At 40.2% G+C, this 23,719-nt stretch overlaps 1 protein-coding gene and 1 long non-coding RNA gene across 2 annotated transcripts; one reads left to right on the forward strand and one right to left on the reverse strand.

Annotated features, from left to right (window-relative positions):
• On the forward strand, nucleotides 14,087-15,062 carry LOC8056290. Its single transcript, XM_021461681.1, has one exon. The coding sequence runs from the start codon at nucleotides 14,275-14,277 to the stop codon at nucleotides 15,037-15,039; it is 765 nt and encodes a 254-aa protein (XP_021317356.1). The 5' UTR covers nucleotides 14,087-14,274; the 3' UTR covers nucleotides 15,040-15,062.
• On the reverse strand, nucleotides 17,857-21,447 carry LOC110435722. Its single transcript, XR_002453572.1, has 2 exons — nucleotides 20,945-21,447; nucleotides 17,857-19,141 (listed from the first exon to the last, which is right to left on the reverse strand). It is a non-coding gene; the product is annotated as an uncharacterized LOC110435722 (long non-coding RNA).

Raw genomic sequence — 23,719 nt, forward strand, 5'->3', positions numbered from 1 at the left:
CCATTTCAGAGTATCCAGATGATCATAAGTTGTACAAATACAACTTTCACGACAAGTTCATTCCACTTAGTTAATTTGTACCCAACCAAAGCTCTGTGGAATGATATGTTTAAAGGTATGCTACTAAAGGCTTGGGAAACGATTGTATGTTTCTTCCTAGCAATATTATACAAAGATGGAAATTGTGTTTCAGTGTGTAGTCGCCTAACCACTTATCTTCCCAAAAGCTTGTGGAAGTACCATTATGAAGAACAAAACCTAGGAAATGGTCTTTTATCTTCATAAGGCCAGGCCAAAAATGAGAATCTCCTGATTTCCAATTGGCTTCCCCAATAGTTTTGTCTTTCAGGTACTTCTTCCTAAGTTCTTGCCAGACACCATCCTCTTTTATAAGTTTGAACAACCATTGCTTAACAAAACATTCATTTTGTAATTCAAGGTTCAGAATTCCAAGACCTCCTTGATCTTTTGGTACACATAAAGTCTCCCATTTGGCTCACCTATATTTCTTCTTGTGGTTATCGCCTTGCCAAAAAATTCTTGATATCAAAAAATCTAACTCCTTTAGAATGCCCTTAAGCACTTCAAAGAAGGATAACATATACATCTTTTCCTTTCCAGTTGCTTAGTTTTCTTTTCGATTCTGTCCACAATGACTTCCCAATCTTTATTTGTGAGCTTTCTATTTGTGAATATTGGTCCTCATATTCCTTAGCATCACCATAACAGAAAAGCTCACTTTTATGAAAGTTAATTTTCAATCATGATAACTCTTCAAAAGCACATAAAAGAATTTTCATATTTTTTCCTTTTTGAATACCATGTCCCATAAACAAGATTGTGTCCTCAGCAAATTGTAATATAGAGAGGCCATCATCTACTAGATGTGGTATAACTCCTTGAATTTGACTGTTTTCTTTTGCTCTACCAATTAAAATAGCCAACATATCCACAACGAGATTAAAAAGGATGGGTGAAAGCGGACCTTTGTCTGAAAGTAACAGCCTACATCATATTAACATTAATCCTACAGAACCCCCAAAAACAGGACCCATTGACACCACCAAGGTGCAAAACCTTTCATTCTAAGGGCTTGTTGAAGGAAAGGCCACTTAACCTTATCATAAATTCGTGTAGTTTAAATTGATGATGGTCTTAAATTTATATAGTTTAATGAAACTACTTATGCCAATTTGAGATGAACTTTTTATGCCAATTTTGGTACCTTTGCCCCTAAGGTAAAATTCTGACATGATAGTAAAGATGCTTTTTAAGACTGTCTTCAGCCATCAGTTCGTAAACGAGGAGCCCTCCATTGCTGTCACACCAGCGGACGAGGTGGACAACGTTCCTGTGTCTCAGCTGTGTCAAGACTTTCACGTTTGCCTCAAACTCCTTCTGCGCTTGAAAGATCCTGCAGACATCAGCTTGACGGCCACATGGCGGTCCAGGTTCCTCGAGAAGCCAAGGTCCTAGGGATGTGCTGGGTATGTGTTATCCATACCTTTACCCACGAGAAAATATTTTACCCACTAATTTATCCATACTTATGCGCGGGTAAAAGTTTTTTCCCATACCCTTACCCATACGGGTAACGGGTAACCCATGGGTTATCTTTACCCATGATTTTAAGAATATTTGCTATAAAAAATACATATTTTAATATATCAGGCTCCCAAATTTAGCCAAAATATCATAAATTATTAATAAACTCTTCAAATATACAAGCTACATGAACACACAATCAAATGATCTAATGGATAAATCCATCATTACTAGATAACAAGTCATAAAATCCACAAGTTCCATGATTCTAGTATAATTTATCGGGTTCAATTTACCAATGGGTTAACGGGTATGGGCAATGCAGTCCCATACCCTTACCCGCTTTACCCGCTGGGTAAAGTTTTTTTCCCATTATCTTACCCATGGGTACAGAAAAATAGCCATATCCTTACCCTAATGAGGTAATTACCCATCGGGTTTCGGGTAAAAATTGTCATCTTTACAAGGTACACTGGAATGGCCTAGGGCCTTGTTTAAATGCAAAAAGATTTTGGATTTCGCTACTGTAGCACTTTTGTTTGTTTGTGACAAATATTGTCTAATCATGGACTAACTAGGATCAAAAGATTCGTCTCACGATTTATAGATAAATTGTGCAATTAGTTTTTATTTTCGTCTATATTTAATGCTTCATGCATATGTCGAAAGATTCGATGTGACGAGAATCTTGAAAACTTTTTGATTTTTGGGGTGAACTAGACAAGGCCTAGGTCATTTTAAGTCTTGTTTAGTTCCAAAACTTTTTGCAAAATAGACACTATAGCATTTTCATTTGTATTTGACAAATATTATTCAATCATGGACTTACTAGGCTCAAAAGACAATTTGAACTAGGGCTCAGTTTGTTGAGCTCTATTCCTACATTTGTACCAAAGTCCAAAGCAGGGCAGCAATACAGCAGACTACAACTGCAAGAAAGATACTCCCTCCATCCCAAAATAAACCATCATTCTAGATTTCGGCACGAAAACCATAAATAGATGACAAATTACATACTCTACCCAAAAACAGTTGCAACAGTTGAACTCAGTTCACTGCCAACCCAATCTTTCGGAGTACAGAGCACATCAGTGCTGACATTAGAACCAAAGCGAGCATTAGACGTTTCTGGAGCTTCCAAATTAAAGAGGAAACTAGTGGACCGGAGCTTTTGGATCCTCCAAGTTTTTTTTCCCCTTTTTTTCCACAAGTTGTTTTGATATCTTCTTGGGCAGTTGGGCCCAACTACTTGTCCGTTTTGAGATTAGCTATTTTTTTTATTAAAAAAGAACTACGGGAGCACTTCCCCAGTGGCATTTCAATTTGTTTCCGGAGACTGTTACTGCGTTTGCACTAATTTTTCTTTCCATGTTTTCATGTTCTGTATTTTCATGTACTGATTGTAACCTGTCACACCCCAAAATTTTTAAATTTTGGGTTGTGCATAGAAAACACTAATTAAAATAAATGTTTTGATAATTGGATAAAATTTCCAAAGTTAGTTGAAAATAGCATCAATTAGTTATAGGAAATATGTGAATCTATAAATTTTTCTAATTTAATTTGATAGGTTTTTGTGATGTGATGTGATGCTTGCTTGTTACTTGACTAAGTGGGTAAAGTTTTAGAGTGCGTTTAGTAAGTCGTTTATCTTTTTGCGACGTGTCTGTCAAAAAATAAAATCCCTACGTTCCCAGTCTTAATCTTTTCATATGGAGTTGCTCCGGATCCTATTCTTCTACTCTAAATCATTCCTTTGAGTTCATCTTCCATCAACCGACCTATTGAACCTTCTTTGGAAATTTTCCATCTTTTCTAGAATTATTCTCATTTTCTACCAGCATAATCTAATTTTTAGATGCTCTATATTAAATTATCATGAGGTCTGAATACTTTATTTGGGTTCCTCATGTTCTAAAATGTCTCTAAGAATTTTCTCCAAATTTTTGGAGCCTTCGAAGTATTTTTCAGACCCTAAATATCAATTCTGGACTTTCTGGAATTATTTTATTTACGAAATTAATTAAATCTGAAAATAATAAATATCCAATTTTTCCATGACATCAAACCCTAACAATATATATATGCCGGCGTAGCCCTAAACGCGCTGATTCTGAAAGTACAATCGTTTTTCCAAGCCGCCACTTCCATCGTCCTAGATCTAAAGCCGAAGTTTCGACACCTAGAGCTCCGACGAACTTCCGGCGAGGTTCGGCGAGCTTTTCCGGTCACGTTTCTCATCTCCGGTGAATTCCGCTTCCACCACGAGGTTCGTTTCGTTGCCCTCTACACCGGCACGCCATTTATTTTGCGAACCCATCCCGTTTGATCGATTCCCTAACCCATCTTCTTCTTTTCCGGCGAACCTCCATTGACGCTCGTGAAGTTCTTCGTTTTCCGATTGTGCAGGATATCTCCGGCCACTCCTTGCGCGTCCTGATCCTGTCCCCCGTGGCCTCATGCCGCGCTAGTCCTAGAAGCTCGCGCCCTGCTTGTTTGTGCAGAGCAGCAGGCCGAGATGCTACTCGTGATAAGCAAGGGGAGCAGCCCTAGCTGCTGGTCCTGCTAGCCACCTCCACATGGCGTGCTGCGGCGCCGGCCGGCCAGCAAGCTCTACGGCCGAGATCCCTCCCTCCTGTGCGTGGTGCAGCAGCAGCCTGCAGTGGCCATGGAGGTCACGTCCAGATGCACAACGTGGAGCAAGGTAGAAGATGATTATATTTACGGCTTTGCCACTGCTTCTTCAATCCCCGCCGTTTATTCGTTTTACGTTCATTTCGAGTAATTCAAGTTATGTTAGATTCGTATCGACGTGCTCTACATAGTAGTATGAACTTTTATTATGTAACTCAATTCTAAATTTATTGATATCAAATGTAATTCGTTTAATAGCTTTCTAATTAAATTCGACCTAGGGTTATAATTACGTTTTGTTGCATTATGACTGTGTCGAGTTTAAGCTACGCGTTAGCGACGATGTTTAACATGTCTCACATCATTGAATTTCATAAGTTAAATATTAATTTACTTTATGCTTACGCAATTGTATTTCTAATTAAAAGCATAATAGGTTTATATTTTGGTCCTTCATAAATTAATGTTGATTTAACTAATATTAATCTTTATATCCTTTGAATTATAATATGCTTAGTTCAACCTTAAAATATAAGTGCTTTAATTTAGCTGTCATATGGTTTTATACGCAAAGCTAAACACTAAATTGATTATTATACTTGTATCTAGTTTTATAATTAAAAATCAAAATAGATTTTATGCTTATGTATTTTATATATAAATGATTAACATGATTAGTTTCCAACACAATTATATTCCTAAATTATAATTTGCCCAGTCTATACATGCATATTACACTCGATTAAATGCTCTCATATGTCAATTTGTATTTACATGTTAGTGTTGAATTGGCATAAATGATATCTAAGTATTTATAAATAAAATATGATTAGTTTTAACTTGACCTTTGAAAATAAATATGCTAACATTAATCTGAATTAAACTTTTAATTATTTTGTTTACTTAAATAAATCAAATATATAGGCTTCTCTTCTATAATATAAAACTACCATTAATAATTTCTTTTAACGATAGGTTCGGTTCCAGTGCTTCTTGCGATCTTGTAGCATTGATTCTCTTTTAGTACGCTCTTTTCTCTTATGTGGTGTATTGTTCTTAGTTGCTTTTATTTGTTGCTTGTATGTTTGTCTATGTGTGGTGTTTGATACGAGTAGACGAGAACTGTTTGTGGGCGTTGAAGATCAGAAGGTGATGACCGAAAGGTGAAGGTGTGAGAATTGAGCAAATATTTAAGGCAAGTATAACTTGGGACCATCCTTGTTACCTATTCACTTATAACTACATATATATATCATATGCATGCTATCACCTTGTCGACCTTAGCAAAATCATAGATGATTGTTACCTGTATTCCTTGCTACCTACTTGATATGCATTTGGTGTAGATGTGCTAGTGCTTGATATAATCCATGATCTTGTAAGATGATTAATAGCTATGCAATGAACATAAAAGAATGACAAATAACTGTATGAGATCTTGTCTGTACGTGATCACCCGGGATAACAGTGCAACCATGAGGGCTATTATGGCTCTGGCTTTAGCTCAGTATGAAGCCCTTTTCTAGCTTGTTAGCGGTTACCCGAAAGGGCGGAGGGGCTGAACCGTTTTGGGTATAGTGTGGCCTCTGTCTGTATGAGTATAGGCTGCGAGTCATTGTGCCATCGGAAGGGGGGCTCTATATCTGCGCGCAAAGGAAACCTTGCGGCCCTAACTTGTTAGACGAACTTTTGAAAGGCTTCATAGTGATCCCTGCCGACCTTCCTTGGTAGTGGGTTAAGAGGTCGACGGGCCTCGGGCGAAAGGGTAAATCATGACTCATGGGTAAAGATGTACAACCTCTGCAGAGTGTAAAACTGGTATACTAGCCGAGCTCACGGTCAGGAGCGGCCTTGGGGACATCTACATTAAGATGATGAGCTTGTTATGTTATTATGTTCATTTGATTATTGTTTATGCTATGAGTTAATTATGCTTACATTTGATCATGGGATTAATGGATTATTTCAGCTTCCTTGGCAATTGCTCATTAATTATGAACATGCTATCCACTATTAAAAGCTAAATGCAGTCAAACCAGTGTCAGCTATTTGAGCCTCATGAACCCCTGGTTATACTTGTTGAGTACGATATGTGCTCACTCTTGCTATTTCCCACCACTCCAGTCCACTAGAAAGAGTTGATTAGAAGGATGGAGGCATAAAGGATGTTCTCAAGATACAAGAAGTGCTAGGCATATGTTACCCCCAGTCAACCGTCCCTGTGAAGATTGAGCCTGAAGATTAGTTACCATTCCGTGATTCTCTGATGTAAGTGTTAATTATAAGTATGTTTTCGCTATATAACATTGTTTTTGATACTATTGCTTCTGTTGTTGTATGTGTGGACTTCCTGGGCACACATACGGCTAGCCTGGTTTTGTTCTTTAAAACCGGGTGTGACAGAGTGGTATCAAAGCAGTGTTGACTGTAGGACGTATGCCTAGGTAGAACTGGTCGATTAGAAAAGTCTAATTTGCTATAAAAATGTTTTATTATCTCTTGATTCCTTGATTTTGATTATTTCTCAATCCTTGTCCCGTTGTTTCTCCTCTTTGATAGCTTCCTTTGAGCTATTACTTCTTATCTCCTTGATTCTTTTTGTCTTTGATTTACTAAAATTTTCTGGTCTCACCTTATTCAAATTCACGATGGCCATTCATCTCTATAATCCACTCTTTAGGATGCCTACCAGTTGAACAGAAGGACACATAGTTTCGATGATGTGGTGCATGTTTATCTTGCTTGTTGTGTTGCTTGGTGTATTGTTTAAGTTTGTAACCTCTGGAAGAAAGTACTCAAGATTACTCCAAACAAAGGATAATATAGAAGTTTTTTTTTGAGTCAAGAAAGGCCTTTGTTAAGTGGGGTAGCGTCCGCTACCATCATCTATCTCAAGTTTCAAGACAAGAAGATATAATGATCAATCTTATCCTTCTTGTATATCTCTTTATTGTATATCAAATTTTATCCTTTCTATCACCAATCTTCATCTTCTTATGCTCTTTTGTTAGTCTTTGCCCCTTGATCGTTTACCTTATAATATAATGATCTAAAGGTAAACTTCATCCTTTCAAGTCTACTTTTCTTGTCATCGATCTTTGTGTTTCTTGTGATCGATCATTGTTTTTCTGGTTAACCCTTGTTAGTCTACAATTATTTTATCAACTCTCATCATAGAACTTGAAATAACATTGAAGAACCAATCTTCATTCTCCTCATCAATCCTTGCTAATTTATAATCTTTTATCATAAATCTCATAAATCTTGAATCAAGGTATTCTGAGCACTATAAGATGTATCTTTATCTTTTATATTATCTCTTGTGTTCTTCACTCTTTGACTTTAAGCATGATAATGTGAAAACCCGTGATCAACCTTTATCTATTTTCTTAACCTTCCTTGATCTTTCTTTTCCACCTGTGCTGATCTTCAATCCTTTGATCTCATGTCATAAATCTCGAATTAGTCTTGAGAACCAATCCTTGATATTTTCATCTACTTTTATTAATACTTAACCCCTAAATCATATGTCATCAAAAGTCTCAAAGCAACCTTGATGATCTGCTTTATCCTTCTTCCTAGTCTCTTCGAATCTCGGGACGAGATTCATGTTAAGTGGGGTAGATTGTCACACCCCAAAATTTTTAAATTTTGGGTTGTGCATAGAAAACACTAATTAAAATAAATGTTTTGATAATTGGATAAAATTTCCAAAGTTAGTTGAAAATAGCATCAATTAGTTATAGGAAATATGTGAATCTATAAATTTTTCTAATTTAATTTGATAGGTTTTTGTGATGTGATGTGATGCTTGCTTGTTACTTGACTAAGTGGGTAAAGTTTTAGAGTGCGTTTAGTAAGTCGTTTATCTTTTTGCGACGTGTCTGTCAAAAAATAAAATCCCTACGTTCCCAGTCTTAATCTTTTCATATGGAGTTGCTCCGGATCCTATTCTTCTACTCTAAATCATTCCTTTGAGTTCATCTTCCATCAACCGACCTATTGAACCTTCTTTGGAAATTTTCCATCTTTTCTAGAATTATTCTCATTTTCTACCAGCATAATCTAATTTTTAGATGCTCTATATTAAATTATCATGAGGTCTGAATACTTTATTTGGGTTCCTCATGTTCTAAAATGTCTCTAAGAATTTTCTCCAAATTTTTGGAGCCTTCGAAGTATTTTTCAGACCCTAAATATCAATTCTGGACTTTCTGGAATTATTTTATTTACGAAATTAATTAAATCTGAAAATAATAAATATCCAATTTTTCCATGACATCAAACCCTAACAATATATATATGCCGGCGTAGCCCTAAACGCGCTGATTCTGAAAGTACAATCGTTTTTCCAAGCCGCCACTTCCATCGTCCTAGATCTAAAGCCGAAGTTTCGACACCTAGAGCTCCGACGAACTTCCGGCGAGGTTCGGCGAGCTTTTCCGGTCACGTTTCTCATCTCCGGTGAATTCCGCTTCCACCACGAGGTTCGTTTCGTTGCCCTCTACACCGGCACGCCATTTATTTTGCGAACCCATCCCGTTTGATCGATTCCCTAACCCATCTTCTTCTTTTCCGGCGAACCTCCATTGACGCTCGTGAAGTTCTTCGTTTTCCGATTGTGCAGGATATCTCCGGCCACTCCTTGCGCGTCCTGATCCTGTCCCCCGTGGCCTCATGCCGCGCTAGTCCTAGAAGCTCGCGCCCTGCTTGTTTGTGCAGAGCAGCAGGCCGAGATGCTACTCGTGATAAGCAAGGGGAGCAGCCCTAGCTGCTGGTCCTGCTAGCCACCTCCACATGGCGTGCTGCGGCGCCGGCCGGCCAGCAAGCTCTACGGCCGAGATCCCTCCCTCCTGTGCGTGGTGCAGCAGCAGCCTGCAGTGGCCATGGAGGTCACGTCCAGATGCACAACGTGGAGCAAGGTAGAAGATGATTATATTTACGGCTTTGCCACTGCTTCTTCAATCCCCGCCGTTTATTCGTTTTACGTTCATTTCGAGTAATTCAAGTTATGTTAGATTCGTATCGACGTGCTCTACATAGTAGTATGAACTTTTATTATGTAACTCAATTCTAAATTTATTGATATCAAATGTAATTCGTTTAATAGCTTTCTAATTAAATTCGACCTAGGGTTATAATTACGTTTTGTTGCATTATGACTGTGTCGAGTTTAAGCTACGCGTTAGCGACGATGTTTAACATGTCTCACATCATTGAATTTCATAAGTTAAATATTAATTTACTTTATGCTTACGCAATTGTATTTCTAATTAAAAGCATAATAGGTTTATATTTTGGTCCTTCATAAATTAATGTTGATTTAACTAATATTAATCTTTATATCCTTTGAATTATAATATGCTTAGTTCAACCTTAAAATATAAGTGCTTTAATTTAGCTGTCATATGGTTTTATACGCAAAGCTAAACACTAAATTGATTATTATACTTGTATCTAGTTTTATAATTAAAAATCAAAATAGATTTTATGCTTATGTATTTTATATATAAATGATTAACATGATTAGTTTCCAACACAATTATATTCCTAAATTATAATTTGCCCAGTCTATACATGCATATTACACTCGATTAAATGCTCTCATATGTCAATTTGTATTTACATGTTAGTGTTGAATTGGCATAAATGATATCTAAGTATTTATAAATAAAATATGATTAGTTTTAACTTGACCTTTGAAAATAAATATGCTAACATTAATCTGAATTAAACTTTTAATTATTTTGTTTACTTAAATAAATCAAATATATAGGCTTCTCTTCTATAATATAAAACTACCATTAATAATTTCTTTTAACGATAGGTTCGGTTCCAGTGCTTCTTGCGATCTTGTAGCATTGATTCTCTTTTAGTACGCTCTTTTCTCTTATGTGGTGTATTGTTCTTAGTTGCTTTTATTTGTTGCTTGTATGTTTGTCTATGTGTGGTGTTTGATACGAGTAGACGAGAACCGTTTGTGGGCGTTGAAGATCAGAAGGTGATGACCGAAAGGTGAAGGTGTGAGAATTGAGCAAATATTTAAGGCAAGTATAACTTGGGACCATCCTTGTTACCTATTCACTTATAACTACATATATATATCATATGCATGCTATCACCTTGTCGACCTTAGCAAAATCATAGATGATTGTTACCTGTATTCCTTGCTACCTACTTGATATGCATTTGGTGTAGATGTGCTAGTGCTTGATATAATCCATGATCTTGTAAGATGATTAATAGCTATGCAATGAACATAAAAGAATGACAAATAACTGTATGAGATCTTGTCTGTACGTGATCACCCGGGATAACAGTGCAACCATGAGGGCTATTATGGCTCTGGCTTTAGCTCAGTATGAAGCCCTTTTCTAGCTTGTTAGCGGTTACCCGAAAGGGCGGAGGGGCTGAACCGTTTTGGGTATAGTGTGGCCTCTGTCTGTATGAGTATAGGCTGCGAGTCATTGTGCCATCGGAAGGGGGGCTCTATATCTGCGCGCAAAGGAAACCTTGCGGCCCTAACTTGTTAGACGAACTTTTGAAAGGCTTCATAGTGATCCCTGCCGACCTTCCTTGGTAGTGGGTTAAGAGGTCGACGGGCCTCGGGCGAAAGGGTAAATCATGACTCATGGGTAAAGATGTACAACCTCTGCAGAGTGTAAAACTGGTATACTAGCCGAGCTCACGGTCAGGAGCGGCCTTGGGGACATCTACATTAAGATGATGAGCTTGTTATGTTATTATGTTCATTTGATTATTGTTTATGCTATGAGTTAATTATGCTTACATTTGATCATGGGATTAATGGATTATTTCAGCTTCCTTGGCAATTGCTCATTAATTATGAACATGCTATCCACTATTAAAAGCTAAATGCAGTCAAACCAGTGTCAGCTATTTGAGCCTCATGAACCCCTGGTTATACTTGTTGAGTACGATATGTGCTCACTCTTGCTATTTCCCACCACTCCAGTCCACTAGAAAGAGTTGATTAGAAGGATGGAGGCATAAAGGATGTTCTCAAGATACAAGAAGTGCTAGGCATATGTTACCCCCAGTCAACCGTCCCTGTGAAGATTGAGCCTGAAGATTAGTTACCATTCCGTGATTCTCTGATGTAAGTGTTAATTATAAGTATGTTTTCGCTATATAACATTGTTTTTGATACTATTGCTTCTGTTGTTGTATGTGTGGACTTCCTGGGCACACATACGGCTAGCCTGGTTTTGTTCTTTAAAACCGGGTGTGACATAACCATTGATATATCCAGCCTCCATTATGTTTTGATGACTACTGTCTTTGCCGCCAGCTCGTCGTATTGGAATGGTGGGCTAGGTCCTGATACTCTGCAGAGTTCAAGTTGACCTACCTAGCACATTTTGTTGCGCTCTGTTTACACACTAGTAACAAAACAAGACAGGGGCGGATTTGGGCCTAGGGCTAGTAGGGCCATGGCCCTAGGCGTGGCCCAAAATCTCCTCTATAGTATATGCAGTTTTCTGGCCTGGCTCAAGATGTTGGGCTAAATCTTGTATACTTTGGCCTGACAAAGAGATAAGAAAGAGGCTCAGTCGCTGATGGAGGCCCAGTGGAGATAGCAGGAGAGGACCTTGACAGTTGGACCTACTGAGAACCTGCTGCGTTGTTACTTTATTTGTTGTTGTCTTGCAGATTACAATAGAAGAGGAGATTGGTAATTTTCGTATTCTCAAATCTAAGTTCTATTTTTGACAATAAACTTTTACCAATCGAGGAATTCCATGAATGAATAATTGATTATTATGTTAATTTTTGTAGCCTATATAGTTTGAAAGTATAGAGTTGTCAAATTTTTTAATCAGATATTTCTTTAACTACTTTTATATTTCCATCAATTATGTTGTGGATTTAAGTATCATCTAAACTTATGCATTTACTTGTAAAAAAATTTATGCATTTATGAGTTAGTTTTGTTGTTCACTTGTCTAAAAAGCCGTGGCTAAAAATACTGTTCGTTGATTTGTTGTGAGAGAAAAATATTATTTAATGACAGACAGATTCAACAGATAAGCTCAAGCGAGCAAGACCATCGGATGGTATTTTGACCTGGTGCGTGAAGCATATACACTTTGATAGTGGCCCTAGGCATCAAAGTTGACGAGCTCCGCCACTGAAAACAGAGCAGCAACAACAATAAAGAAGACCACAACCACGACAGCTGAAGATATGACAAAATTCCAGGAAATGTGGCAGTTTTTAGTTTTCTTGGGTGCTGACAGATGCGGCATGCCTGGTCCGTTTTGCATCTCTCTTGTCTCTGCATAATCTTTGACTGACTAGCGTTATGATTTGAGGTCCAATGTGCTGGTGCATTCATACCGTCCAGATCCAGAGTCGTCAGCATTCCAGGTCCAATGTGCTGGTGCATTCATACCGTCCAGATCCAGAGTCGTCAGCATTCCATACTGTTGACGTCAGATGCGATCTAAATCACACACCAACAAGACTAGCACATTAGGGGGTTGCAAATCAAACCACAACCAGCAAGAACGTGTGCGAATTGATAAAACCAATCTAGAGACCGGTTAGGTCGATTTTGGGCTCATTCCTTGCATCCGAACATCTCCCGATATGACCCACCGGGAAGGAGCACGTGGAGGATATCCTAGGACCAATAAAACCACATAGAACGCCGTCAAATCTCGCTGGGAGGTGTGACGAACAACAAGGTAGAAAGAGAAGAGGGTAAAAGTGTTTGTTTTGACAATTAAGGTTTAGATCCTTCAGCAGTGGAGGATTAAACCGTACACACAACTTTATTCCAACATTGCAGGAACAATGCTGGCTCAACTTTTCAAGATTAGTAGACAAGCCAATACAACAGCTGACACTTTGGCAAAACAAGCCCAAAGTTCAATATCTTCTACGCTATCTCTCCACTGTAACAGATCACATTGTGGATCATTGTGCTTTCTTCTTCAGGCTCTACTCAATGTAGATCTGAACAATATAAGAATATTTACAGCATCTTGTTGTGGTTAATAAAATGTGGTTGTTGTAAAAAAAATCCTTAAGTTGACCATGATCCTCCTATATAGAGAGTGTGGTGGCCTTATTCCAATAAAAAATAATTTCAGATCGTGATCTCTAAGTTTTCTATATGAAAATATGTCTATTAGTTTAGGCCTTGTTTAGATGCGAATTTTTTTTGGATTTCGCTACTGTAGCACTTTCGTTTGTTTGTGGCAAATATTGTCTAATTATGGACTAATTAGGATTAAAAGATCCGTTTCGTGATTTACAGACAAACTGTGTAATTAGTTTTTGTTTTCATTTATATTTAATGCTTCATGCATATGCCGTAAGATTCGATGTGATGGGGAATCTTGAAAACTTTTTGGTTTTTGAGGTGAACTAAACAAGACCTTAGATTAAAAAGAGTCCTAGTCAAAGTAGAATAAATAAACTGACCTACTATCCGGTTTTCAAATCGGCGAGGCTGGTTTTCACGAGCTCGACGGGGAGCCAGAGTGGCCAGGCAGCAGGCAAACCGGCTACGCCAGTTTCCAAACCAGTGACTGGTTGGGCAGTGACCAGTGAGCACAACAGCCGAACCAGCCAAGCTGGTTCGCCACCCTATTAGCTTGGTTAATTAGGCCTTGTTTAGTTCTCCTGTAATTTTTTATTACTGTAATACTTTTGTTTGTATATAATAATTGTTGTTTAATCATAGATTAGTTAGACTTAAAAGATTCGTCTCGCAAATCACAGTCAAAACGTGTAATTAGTTATTTTTTTAATTTATATTTAATGCTTCATGTATATACCATAAGATTTAATGTGATAGAGTTAAAAAGTTTTTGGATTTTGTGTGGAAAAGTCTCACGCGTTGGACCGCCTGCTTTTCTAACGCGTTTAATTTGGAGCAAGTCGTATCTTTGACATTTTCGTTGCGGCCAGGGAAGCAAGTTTACAAGGCTCTATTATTGTCTTCTCCTTCCATCGTCGACGCTGTGCCATTGCAAAGCTCTATTATTGTTTACAAATTCAGAACTGCAGTATACGAGTGGCAGGCGTAGAGATCAAACAAAATCAAAGAAAAGCTAGCCAATCATGAGGATGCCCGAGTTCGAGGAGCTTCCAGCGGAGATCACCCGCGACGCGCACCCGGCGCACGCGCTGAAGCTGGTGACAACCACGGACGGCGCGCCGCCGTTCCGGTGCGACGGGTGCAAGGAGCCCGGCAACGGCCAGGGGCGGCGGTACAGGTGCGGCGAACACGGCTGCGACTTCGACCTCCACGTGGCCTGCGCACTGGCGGCGCCCACCCTGAAGCACCCCCTCTTCATCGGCGACGGCGGCCTCGAGCTCGAGTTCGAGCTCCTCCCGGAGGCGCCGCCGCCCGTCGACAAGACGTTCTGCAACGCGTGCGGGTTCCGGGCGCCCGGCCTCGTCTACCACTGCTTCGACAGGGACCTCGACCTCCACCCGACCTGCGCCGCGCTCAAGATGGAGATGAGCGCCTTCCTGGGCGGCCACCTGCAGGCGCAGCTCTGCTGGGAGGCTGCCGCCGTCGACGCCGACCACCGCTGCATCGTCTGCGACGGCGCCGGCGGCAAGAAGAAGTTCTGGGCGTACCGATGGGGCTTCGGCGGCACGCACGCGTACCTGCACGTGGCGTGCATGAAGAGGATCGCGTTCCAGAGCTGGGAGCAGGCCTACAGGGCCAGCGTCGGCGGCGGCCTCGTGGAGGCGAGCGTGCCGACGATGGCGGCCGTGATGCAGAAGAAGCGCACCGACGAGTATACCGGCGGCGTTAAGATTATCGACACGGGTATCCGTGGCCAATACTTTTTCAGTTCAACGTGGGGTACTTAAATTGTTATTAATACTCTAGTTTATACTCCCTCCATCCTAAATTGTGAGTCATTCTAAGAATTTTGAAGAGTCAAACTTTTCTAAGTTTGACCAAATTTATATGATAAAATAATAATTATTATGATACCAACTAAATATCATTAGATTCTTCCTTAATTATATTTTCATAGTATACTTACTTTACGTTACAAATCAATCTTAGTATTTCTCTCTATAATTTTGGTCAAACGTGAAAATGTTTTGACTCTCCAAAATTCTTGGAATGACTTACAATTTGGGATGGAGGGAGTATATAGCAAAAATGCCCCTGCCTTAAGGGAAAAACTATCAAATCTATATCTATATTTATATTTCTGTATTACATAATTATATATATAATAATAAAAAGGCAATATTTCAGTCTATTTTTTTGTCCATCTATTTTTTATGTCTCCCTCTAGATACCGGACAATACAGAGTTTCTTTCGTTCGAAATTATATATAACTCGTCCTTATTATATGAGTTAAAATAACTATTGTCTAATATGATATGGAGTTCAATTTCAGTTTTATATAGGTCTTATATATGGTCACCTTGATAGCTAGGAAGAGTCTTAATTCTAATATAAATAGATTACTTCAATTTTTTGAGTAAGCTAAATAGGAATTCTAATTCAAGAGTTTGATTTCAAATTTATTAGTATTAGTACTTTTATTCACTGAGATAGATAAAGCAACAATTTTTCGCTGATGTAACACGCAAATCGATCAACCCCAACACCAGGAACCACAACAAGACTAGAACTGGTCATAGAATCACACCACCAGACACCAAGTGGCATGCTAGATCCATGAGGCAAAGGGAGGCAGAAGATTTTGCCCAGGTGACCAATCCCAGCCGTCCACCTGCGATCCAATGGTCTCGTTCCTTCCCTTCATCCTCTAGTACGGTCGTCGCTCTCTTGAGCCTCCCGAGTCCTGACAAAAACACGAGTGTAGCCAATCGTTCCAGATCTGCGCCGTCCTCTTAAATAGATCTTGTACTTTAGGTGTTATTGTTAGAGAGTGAGTAGTCGTGATCGTTGAATGCATGATTCCGTGATAGCCAATAATAAAAGCATAGAAACGAATGTGTCGCACATTATTTGCCCTCGCACCCCAATAGTATAGCTTCCAAGTAACGTAATCAACTGCAGTATTGGCCGCATCATTAATAGCTCATCGATCAGCTTTTTTTTCATCATGCGGAAGCGCTGGGCTGCTCTGCCTTTCTCCATTTCAATTTATATATGGTTTGAGTTTATCAGTCAAATCTGGTTAGAGCAACTCCAACAATTCCCCATCTCTCCTTCCCATCCTTGGTTTTTAAGAAAAATAGAAAAAAATATGTCTCCAACAGTTTTCCATCTGGGTTTCCTATTTTGGGAGAGATCGCAAAAACAATCTGAACCGGCGCATATTTCCGCGCGTTCAGAGCCGCGCATCGCGTCTCCCATCGCGACACATCGTCCTCCCGCGCGCCGTCACTTCTTCCCGGGCGCACAATCCTCTTTCCCGTGCGATAGCTCTGAGAGGATGGCCTGCTGTGATTAGCATGCACGGACGGCCTGCCGGGATTAGCATGCACGAACCTGAGAGGATGGCTTGCTGTGACCTGCTCCTGGCCAACGATGCACGGACGGCCTGCCGGGATTAGCACCAGCGATGGGTCGCAACCTTCGAACCTGGTGACGGCCAGCAACCTTCGAACCTGGTGACAGCCGGCGTCCTGATCTGGAGTCGCGACCTGGCGAGGACGGCGCGAAGAAAAGACCGCGAAGACGGCGCGGGAAGAGAAAGTGCGGGGAAAATTTTAGGTGGGTCCAGAAAATTGGTTTTTAGGAAGTGAATTATGGGAAATTATTAGAGATGGCCTTGTTTTTCCTTTCCCATATGATTTGGGGAGTTAGCAAATATCAAGATATGGGAAACAAAAAAAATGAGAAACTGTTGGAGTTGCTCTTACTAGTTAAAACTGTTTTTCTCTCACAACAAATTAACAAACAATACTATCTGTCAGTAGTGTTTTTCTCTCACAGACAACAAGATTTGTTGCGAAAGAAAATACTACTGACAGACACTAATTTGTTGTGAGAAAAAAACACTACTGAATGACAGGTAGATAAGCTGAAGCACATATATAGGTCGTTTTGGCATTCGAGTCTCTACATATGTCATTTTGGTATTCTAGTCTCTATATACATACACAACTTTCATTGCGTATCTAGAGATAACATATTTATAGGTGTACAGTAAAAGCGTTAGTTGGCTTTAATAAAAATCAAAGAAAACATACTCCTATTATAGGAAAAATAGTACCGCTAGATTCGTGATGTTTAGCTATATAGATGAAAAATATAAAAAGTGCATGTCATGTTACATAGGTGTGCTTAAAAATACAGAATCTCTATATGATGTTTTATTTATTTAAAATGTCTTATACTTATCCAAAGATTAGAAAATTTTACATTAAATCTCATCTATCACAAGATATATGTGGTAAAGGTTGCTTGCACAAACAAAATATGAGAGTCACCGTTCAAAGAGCCATTTGTAGAGCTGAAGACAAAAAAGTAGCTTTACATGAAGTAAATCCCTGCCAAACAGGACCGATCCTTTATAGTATGTTAAAAGCTAGATTATATCGGCGCGTTACTATGAAAATTTGTAGCGTCATACTCTATTTGGACATTTGGTGAAACATAATGTATTCTAGTGATACGTATACAAATGTTCTCTAGCTAATCGAATATTTGGTGAAACATATATAATATATTCTGCAATACGTATACAAATGTGAGAAAGAAATATAGAAGTTATAAAATTGCAAGTAGTAAACAATTCTGAAAGCCAGGTTACGAAGACAGCCATAGGAGGAAAAGATGACCAAATAGATGAAAAGAATACCAATCTCCTACAACTAAAAAGAATAAAAGTAAGACCACCAGATGGTTCGACTTTTTTTGGGTCGCTCCCGCTCCCCTACGTGCGAAACAACAGTAGCCGTATAGAAGGTGGAAGGGTGAAAATTGAAAAAAAAAAACAAGAAAGAATTTCTGATGTAAATTTACGATAGGGAATAATATATTGTGGAAGGGTACGAAATGAAATAAAGAAAAATAAAGGATTCCTGATATAAAATTTCATCACCGTAACACTTTCCAATCCTACGTAGCAAAAATTATGGTCACAGATAATAAGGAAACAAAACACAATCTCGTGCGTCGTCCTGGAGTCGGCCTCGCCCTCGCCCGACGCCCTCGCCAGACCTGGTCCAACAAATCAAGCAACATATCGTGATTGATAGGAATCACGTTCACGCAGCCGTCGCGCCTCTCGCTACCAGTGCCTCCTTCGGCCACCTCAGGTCTCTCGACCCTCGCCGCTGCTTTGCAACCCTAGCTACTGACCATGTTGGGCTGCGTCCGTGTGGCTCCACTTTGTTTCCCAGGGAGCTGGATCGCTCAGCGCCATGATCCCTCTTCACAGCGTCACCAGATCACGATCAACAGAAATTCATGCTGCCTCCTCTCCTCTTGCTCTGCGAGGAAATACTAAACAAGTTTCGCATCGGTTCCAAGCCACCTCCCCAGCCCGAGCAGGACCTGCGCCGTCTGGTCTTCGATCATCACACGGCCACCAACAGCTTCTACTGGCGCCTGACGGTCAGGAAATAGCAAAAACTGACCAGTCTAGCCATCCCCTCCACGCTAAGAACTCTGGTGAGATCCATATTCTCTCCTCTTTTTAGGTTTTTTTTTTTCAATGGGTTCTTCCACAGTTCCACACCTGATTCTATCTTCATCGATCAATTGTAGCCAAAGCGCCGCCCGACTCACTGGATCAACAACAATTCACTAGTGGGTGTCGGATCAACAACGATTCGTGGTGGGTGTCGACATGCCAGAGAAGTCCTTGTAGAGCCTGCGACTGCATCTGCTTTACATAGTTCCACCTTGATCTGTTGTACAAAAGAACGCTGGTGCAGGTGCCGCAAGATCTGAGCAAGTAGACTCACCCAACGGTACCAGTCCTTAGGTCCATCGGCAACCCCAGGTTCATCCTCTCCTGCCCATCTTCATAACTGAACTAGAACACATAAAGAAATCTCATTGTGAAGTCTTCCTCGACAATGTCAAACATGATTTCAAATTTTGGTTCCACGTTTACTGCACTTCTTGATCCAGTTATGTTTCAATCAGGTGGAATTCATTCATGCCACTTATTTATATCACTGAAATCTTACCTTTTTATCATTATAATGAATGAATGATTGAAGATAATGTGGAAGATTTTATATGGGTATTGCTTGATGCAAACCTTGCCTCCACAAAACTAAGAGATGACATCTAAGTATGGACCATAATGATAGATAGATGAAAACACAAATGCACTAAAACCACCCATGCAAACACGCAATATAGACATGGAAAGAAAATTCAACCGAATTTGGCCAACGAAGCATTCGTACCTGTGTCGTGCTATAACATCTTATACAGATTTTAAATAAAGAAGATATGGTCTGAATCCTTTCTAATCTAGAAAATGGCTACACATAGTTGTGATTCTAGACAAGCATCTTAGGCATCTTATACAGTATTTAAATAAAGAAGACATGGTTTGAACCCTTTCTAATCTGGAAAATGGCTACACATATTGTGATAATAAGAAGACATGCATCTTATACAATTCAAATAAAGAAGACATGGTTGGAACCCTTTCTAATCTGGAAAATGGCTACACATAGTTGTGATAATAAGAACAGACCTTAAAGCAACCACGCACACAACAATAAAATCAGGCAAGAGCTAAGAACCACCGGACCATGAGCCTCCACATCATGCAGATCATAACCCATCTGCTTAATGTGTATAAGGATTTGGACAAGACTTTAAATTGTGTAATTTGACCATCGATTTCTCTTAAAATATATTACGAATTGCTACAAATCAATGTCGTATTAAAAGATTTCTGAACTGAATCTATTGATATAACTTTTATTCACTAAGCATAAACATAATCTGAGTAGCTATTAGTCAACATTTATGAATTTGACCTTTTTCAAATCCTAATACATTATGTTCCTGTAAAAATAAACAGAGCAATGTTTAAGTTAAGCATGTCCACTCGTCTAGACGACGTATTCTAATTTCTTAACAATAGGTAAATCCCAATGCAACAGATAATATGATTATCAGGAGAGGGAAGAGAATTTAAACCACAATAAGAACCTGTAGGCACAAATCTGATACCCAAAGTGAGATGTTATCTCTTATTTTGCTATTTGGATCACTATTTTTGGAGCAAACATTACTTCAGAAATTAAGACCATACATAATTAAGAGCTTGCGAAATTACAAGGACTACATGCAGTATGTTAGTGTTGGGGCATATTTTAGCTTGTACTTTGCATTGCTTTTGGGTTAAAAATAACTGGAGCAATCTTTGGAAAGACAAAAAATTACTCAATATGTCCCAGACAGTGGGAGACAGTGGGACACATATTGGTGTATAAAAAAGAATCAAGGTTGTAAACTGCTAGAATACTATTAGCGTCTTCACCCGGATGTGGCAGTATGATAGTTGGTGTCAATCTGTTAGAACTTGACTTTGAATTTCAAATTTGTTGCTTTGCCTAGCGTTGAGTCAGGTGGTAGCCGTTACAGATATAGGCCTTTATCTCTATTTTGTTTCTAACTACTTGCTTGAACATATGTATTTCCTATTGTGTGAGATTATCACCTGAAAATTCCTCATTTGCAATCTGTTAGTGGCTGCTAGTACCAAGCAAATTAACGAGGAAGCTAATAGCTGATTAGTAGAGTACACGCAATAGCTGCTAGCGGAGCAGTAACAGAAGCGTGGGGTAGTGGTACTCATACCGTACCTCCCTTAGGAATCGGTCCTCGAGGTCGGCGGTAACGCGGGCGGCGATGACGAGCGTGCCGATGAAGAGGGGGAGTGGGAGCATGAAGGCGAGGATTAGCTGGTTGGTGCTAGGCGGCCCGCCAGCCTACACCACCATGAGGTGGCCGCGGCCCCGCCGCCGCGCACCTCCTGGCACCGGCCTTATGAAGCTGCTGGCACGGACAGGGCGCCCAGAGCACGGCAAGGTCGCGGTGCAGAGAAAGAGCCGCAACATGGCCGCCCACCGCCATGGGCGAGAGGGATGGGAAGGAGACTCAGAGGAGGCTGGGATTTGGGGGCGAGTGCCCGCGCGCCCGCTCATCTCCGCACCGCAGCACACTCCACTGCATCCACCGCTGAGCATTGAGGGATGGAGAAGGTTGAGCAAGAGGAGAGCAGGTGGACGTGTGAGTGTGGATAAGGTTATGGGTACTTTGGTCTTTTTTCATTTTATCCTAAATATTGTTATTTTTTAAATGTTAATCAAAATCTAATTAACAATATGTAAAGTAGGGACAAATGGTGTCTTCAATTTCAAAAGACAAAAAAAAAAGTAAAATAGCAAAGTTAAAAAGTACGGAAAATTTATAATTATTTTTTTATTTTCTCATCTATTTATGCTGGAATATGCTTCTTATGAAAGAAAAAAATCACTCATGCTGAAAAAGGACGAAGAGCATCGATGGATCTGCATGTGCACAAGCAAATAGAGCTCGTTGAGGCGAGCTCGAGCTGTGGCACGGACGGATGCGTTATTGAGTTGCGGCAAGGGGACATGGCTGAGGTCTGAGGAGGGGGAGCAGCCCGGGGCAACCTCGAGTGGCGTCATGGCGAGCTCAAGCGATGGTGGAGGGAGCACAGCCAGTTGGAGAATAAGGAGTTGCGGGCAAAGGAGGTGGAGAAGATGAGGCTGGCGATGTTGGGAGGGCTGTCATCTCCTCTTTAGGTCTTGTTTAGTTCCAAAATTTTTTGCAAAATGAGCACTGTAGCACTTTCGTTTGTATTTGATAAATATTGTCCAATCATAGACTAACTAGGCTCAAAAGATTCGTCTCGTTAATTTCGACCAAACTGTGCAATTAGTTTTTATTTTCGCCTATATTTAACACTCCATGCATACATCTAAAGATTCGATGTGACGGGGAATCTGAAAAATTTTGCAAAATTTTTTGGAAACTAAACAAGGCCTTAGCAGAGGGAGACGGAGCCGCAGAGTGAGGCTACGAGAATGTGAGTATAACATGCTTTGTTTTAAGTTTTTTGTGGAAGATTTTTTAAGACACAGAATTATCATATATATATATATATATATATATATATATATTGGTGCACGAAAGAAATAGATATTGGAGATTTCTTCTTGCCCCGATATAAAATATTATCTTAGTCGTATCACGGAAAGGTATTTAAAGTAGAGTTTGTGAGCATGCGACACTACGTTCTCTTTGACTATGTTAATTTTATAATTTTTATTTTTTAATTAAATATCACGTTAACGTTGATATTTAATTTTATAGTATTTTTATTTTATAATGTGATCCGTCTGTTTTAGTACAAAATATTAATTATGCCGTAGCAACGTACGGGCACGCTACCTAGTAAATAATACTTTAATGGTTACGAAACACATCTATCTTCACTGTAAACCTGCAAAGGGTGTGGGTCCCTGCGCTCCTGTTGTTGCCCCTCCGCCCCGTTTGATTAATTTAGAGGATCAGGGTCGAATCACCTCACTTTCTTCGTAAACCTAGATGACCCGTGGAGCACCGCCTTAGGGTCGAACCGGTAGGTAATGCCCATCGCAGTAGGTTGGGGAGCGTGTCAGGGAGATCGGGCGAGCCGGTGTTGTGGCCGAGCTCGAGGCGGGCTCCCCAGGGTGGGTAGGCGCGGAAGGAGGCACGGTGTGACAGGGATGACTCGCAAGAGGGTGGAGGCCAAGAGCCAGAGCTAGAACAAGAGGTCCCGCGAGGGGAGCGAACGTGCAATGGGGAGGAGGTTCGGGAGGAGTAGGTCGTCAGAGTCCAAGTCCGAGGAGACGGTGGAGGGGAGTGTGCTAGCTACCGAGTCAGCAGCAATTGCGGCGGCTATCGGACAAGGAGATCTCTCGGACAAGCGAAAGCAAGATGTGGCTAGTCTCGGACAAGCAGACGGTGGAGGCAAACGAGCGATGGGGATGAGCGTAGGGTTCGGTTTGGTTTGACCCAAGATCGATTGGAACACGACCCGCTAGTACCCTATTCTCTTTGGGGTTGACCCACCCCGAACCGTTGTTGATTTTGAGGAGTGGATTGTATTCACACGCGGTCAAACCTCCCCATTTGCAGGTTGACTTCATTGCCTCATCCATAGCATTCACAACGTAGTCGAGGCATCCAGCTCACCCTACCATAGATCCTGCCGTGTCCACCGTGGATCAGTCGACCAGCCACTGTTCCAGTCACGCTCTTGTTGATGAGTCGGAGAACTTTTCTCTGTTAAAAACACAACTCCCGCCCAATTTTCATTTTTCCATAGGAGCTGATCCTCTAAACCCCTCTTCCTCTTTCCACCAAAACTCTCATTCCCACAAAAACAAACAAAAAATTTCTAAACTCCTATCTCTGAACTCATTCCTTGCTTTAAATTACCCCCAACTAAACGAGCTACAAACAATATTTTCCTAAACGCTAAATGGTAAACAGTCGGTCACCTACCGTTTAGCTATTACTCGGGCTAAAGATTCCATTAAACGGGTTAAACGGTTAATTAAACGGAC

This window comes from Sorghum bicolor, chromosome 5 (assembly GCF_000003195.3).
Source record: "Sorghum bicolor cultivar BTx623 chromosome 5, Sorghum_bicolor_NCBIv3, whole genome shotgun sequence".
In the NCBI taxonomy this organism is placed as follows: domain Eukaryota; kingdom Viridiplantae; phylum Streptophyta; class Magnoliopsida; order Poales; family Poaceae; genus Sorghum; species Sorghum bicolor.

Excerpts from the sequence above, each read along its gene's own strand:
- LOC8056290 (XM_021461681.1), top strand. The coding sequence starts at position 14,275 with ATGAGGATGCCCGAGTTCGAGGAGCTTCCAGCGGAGATCACCCGCGAC.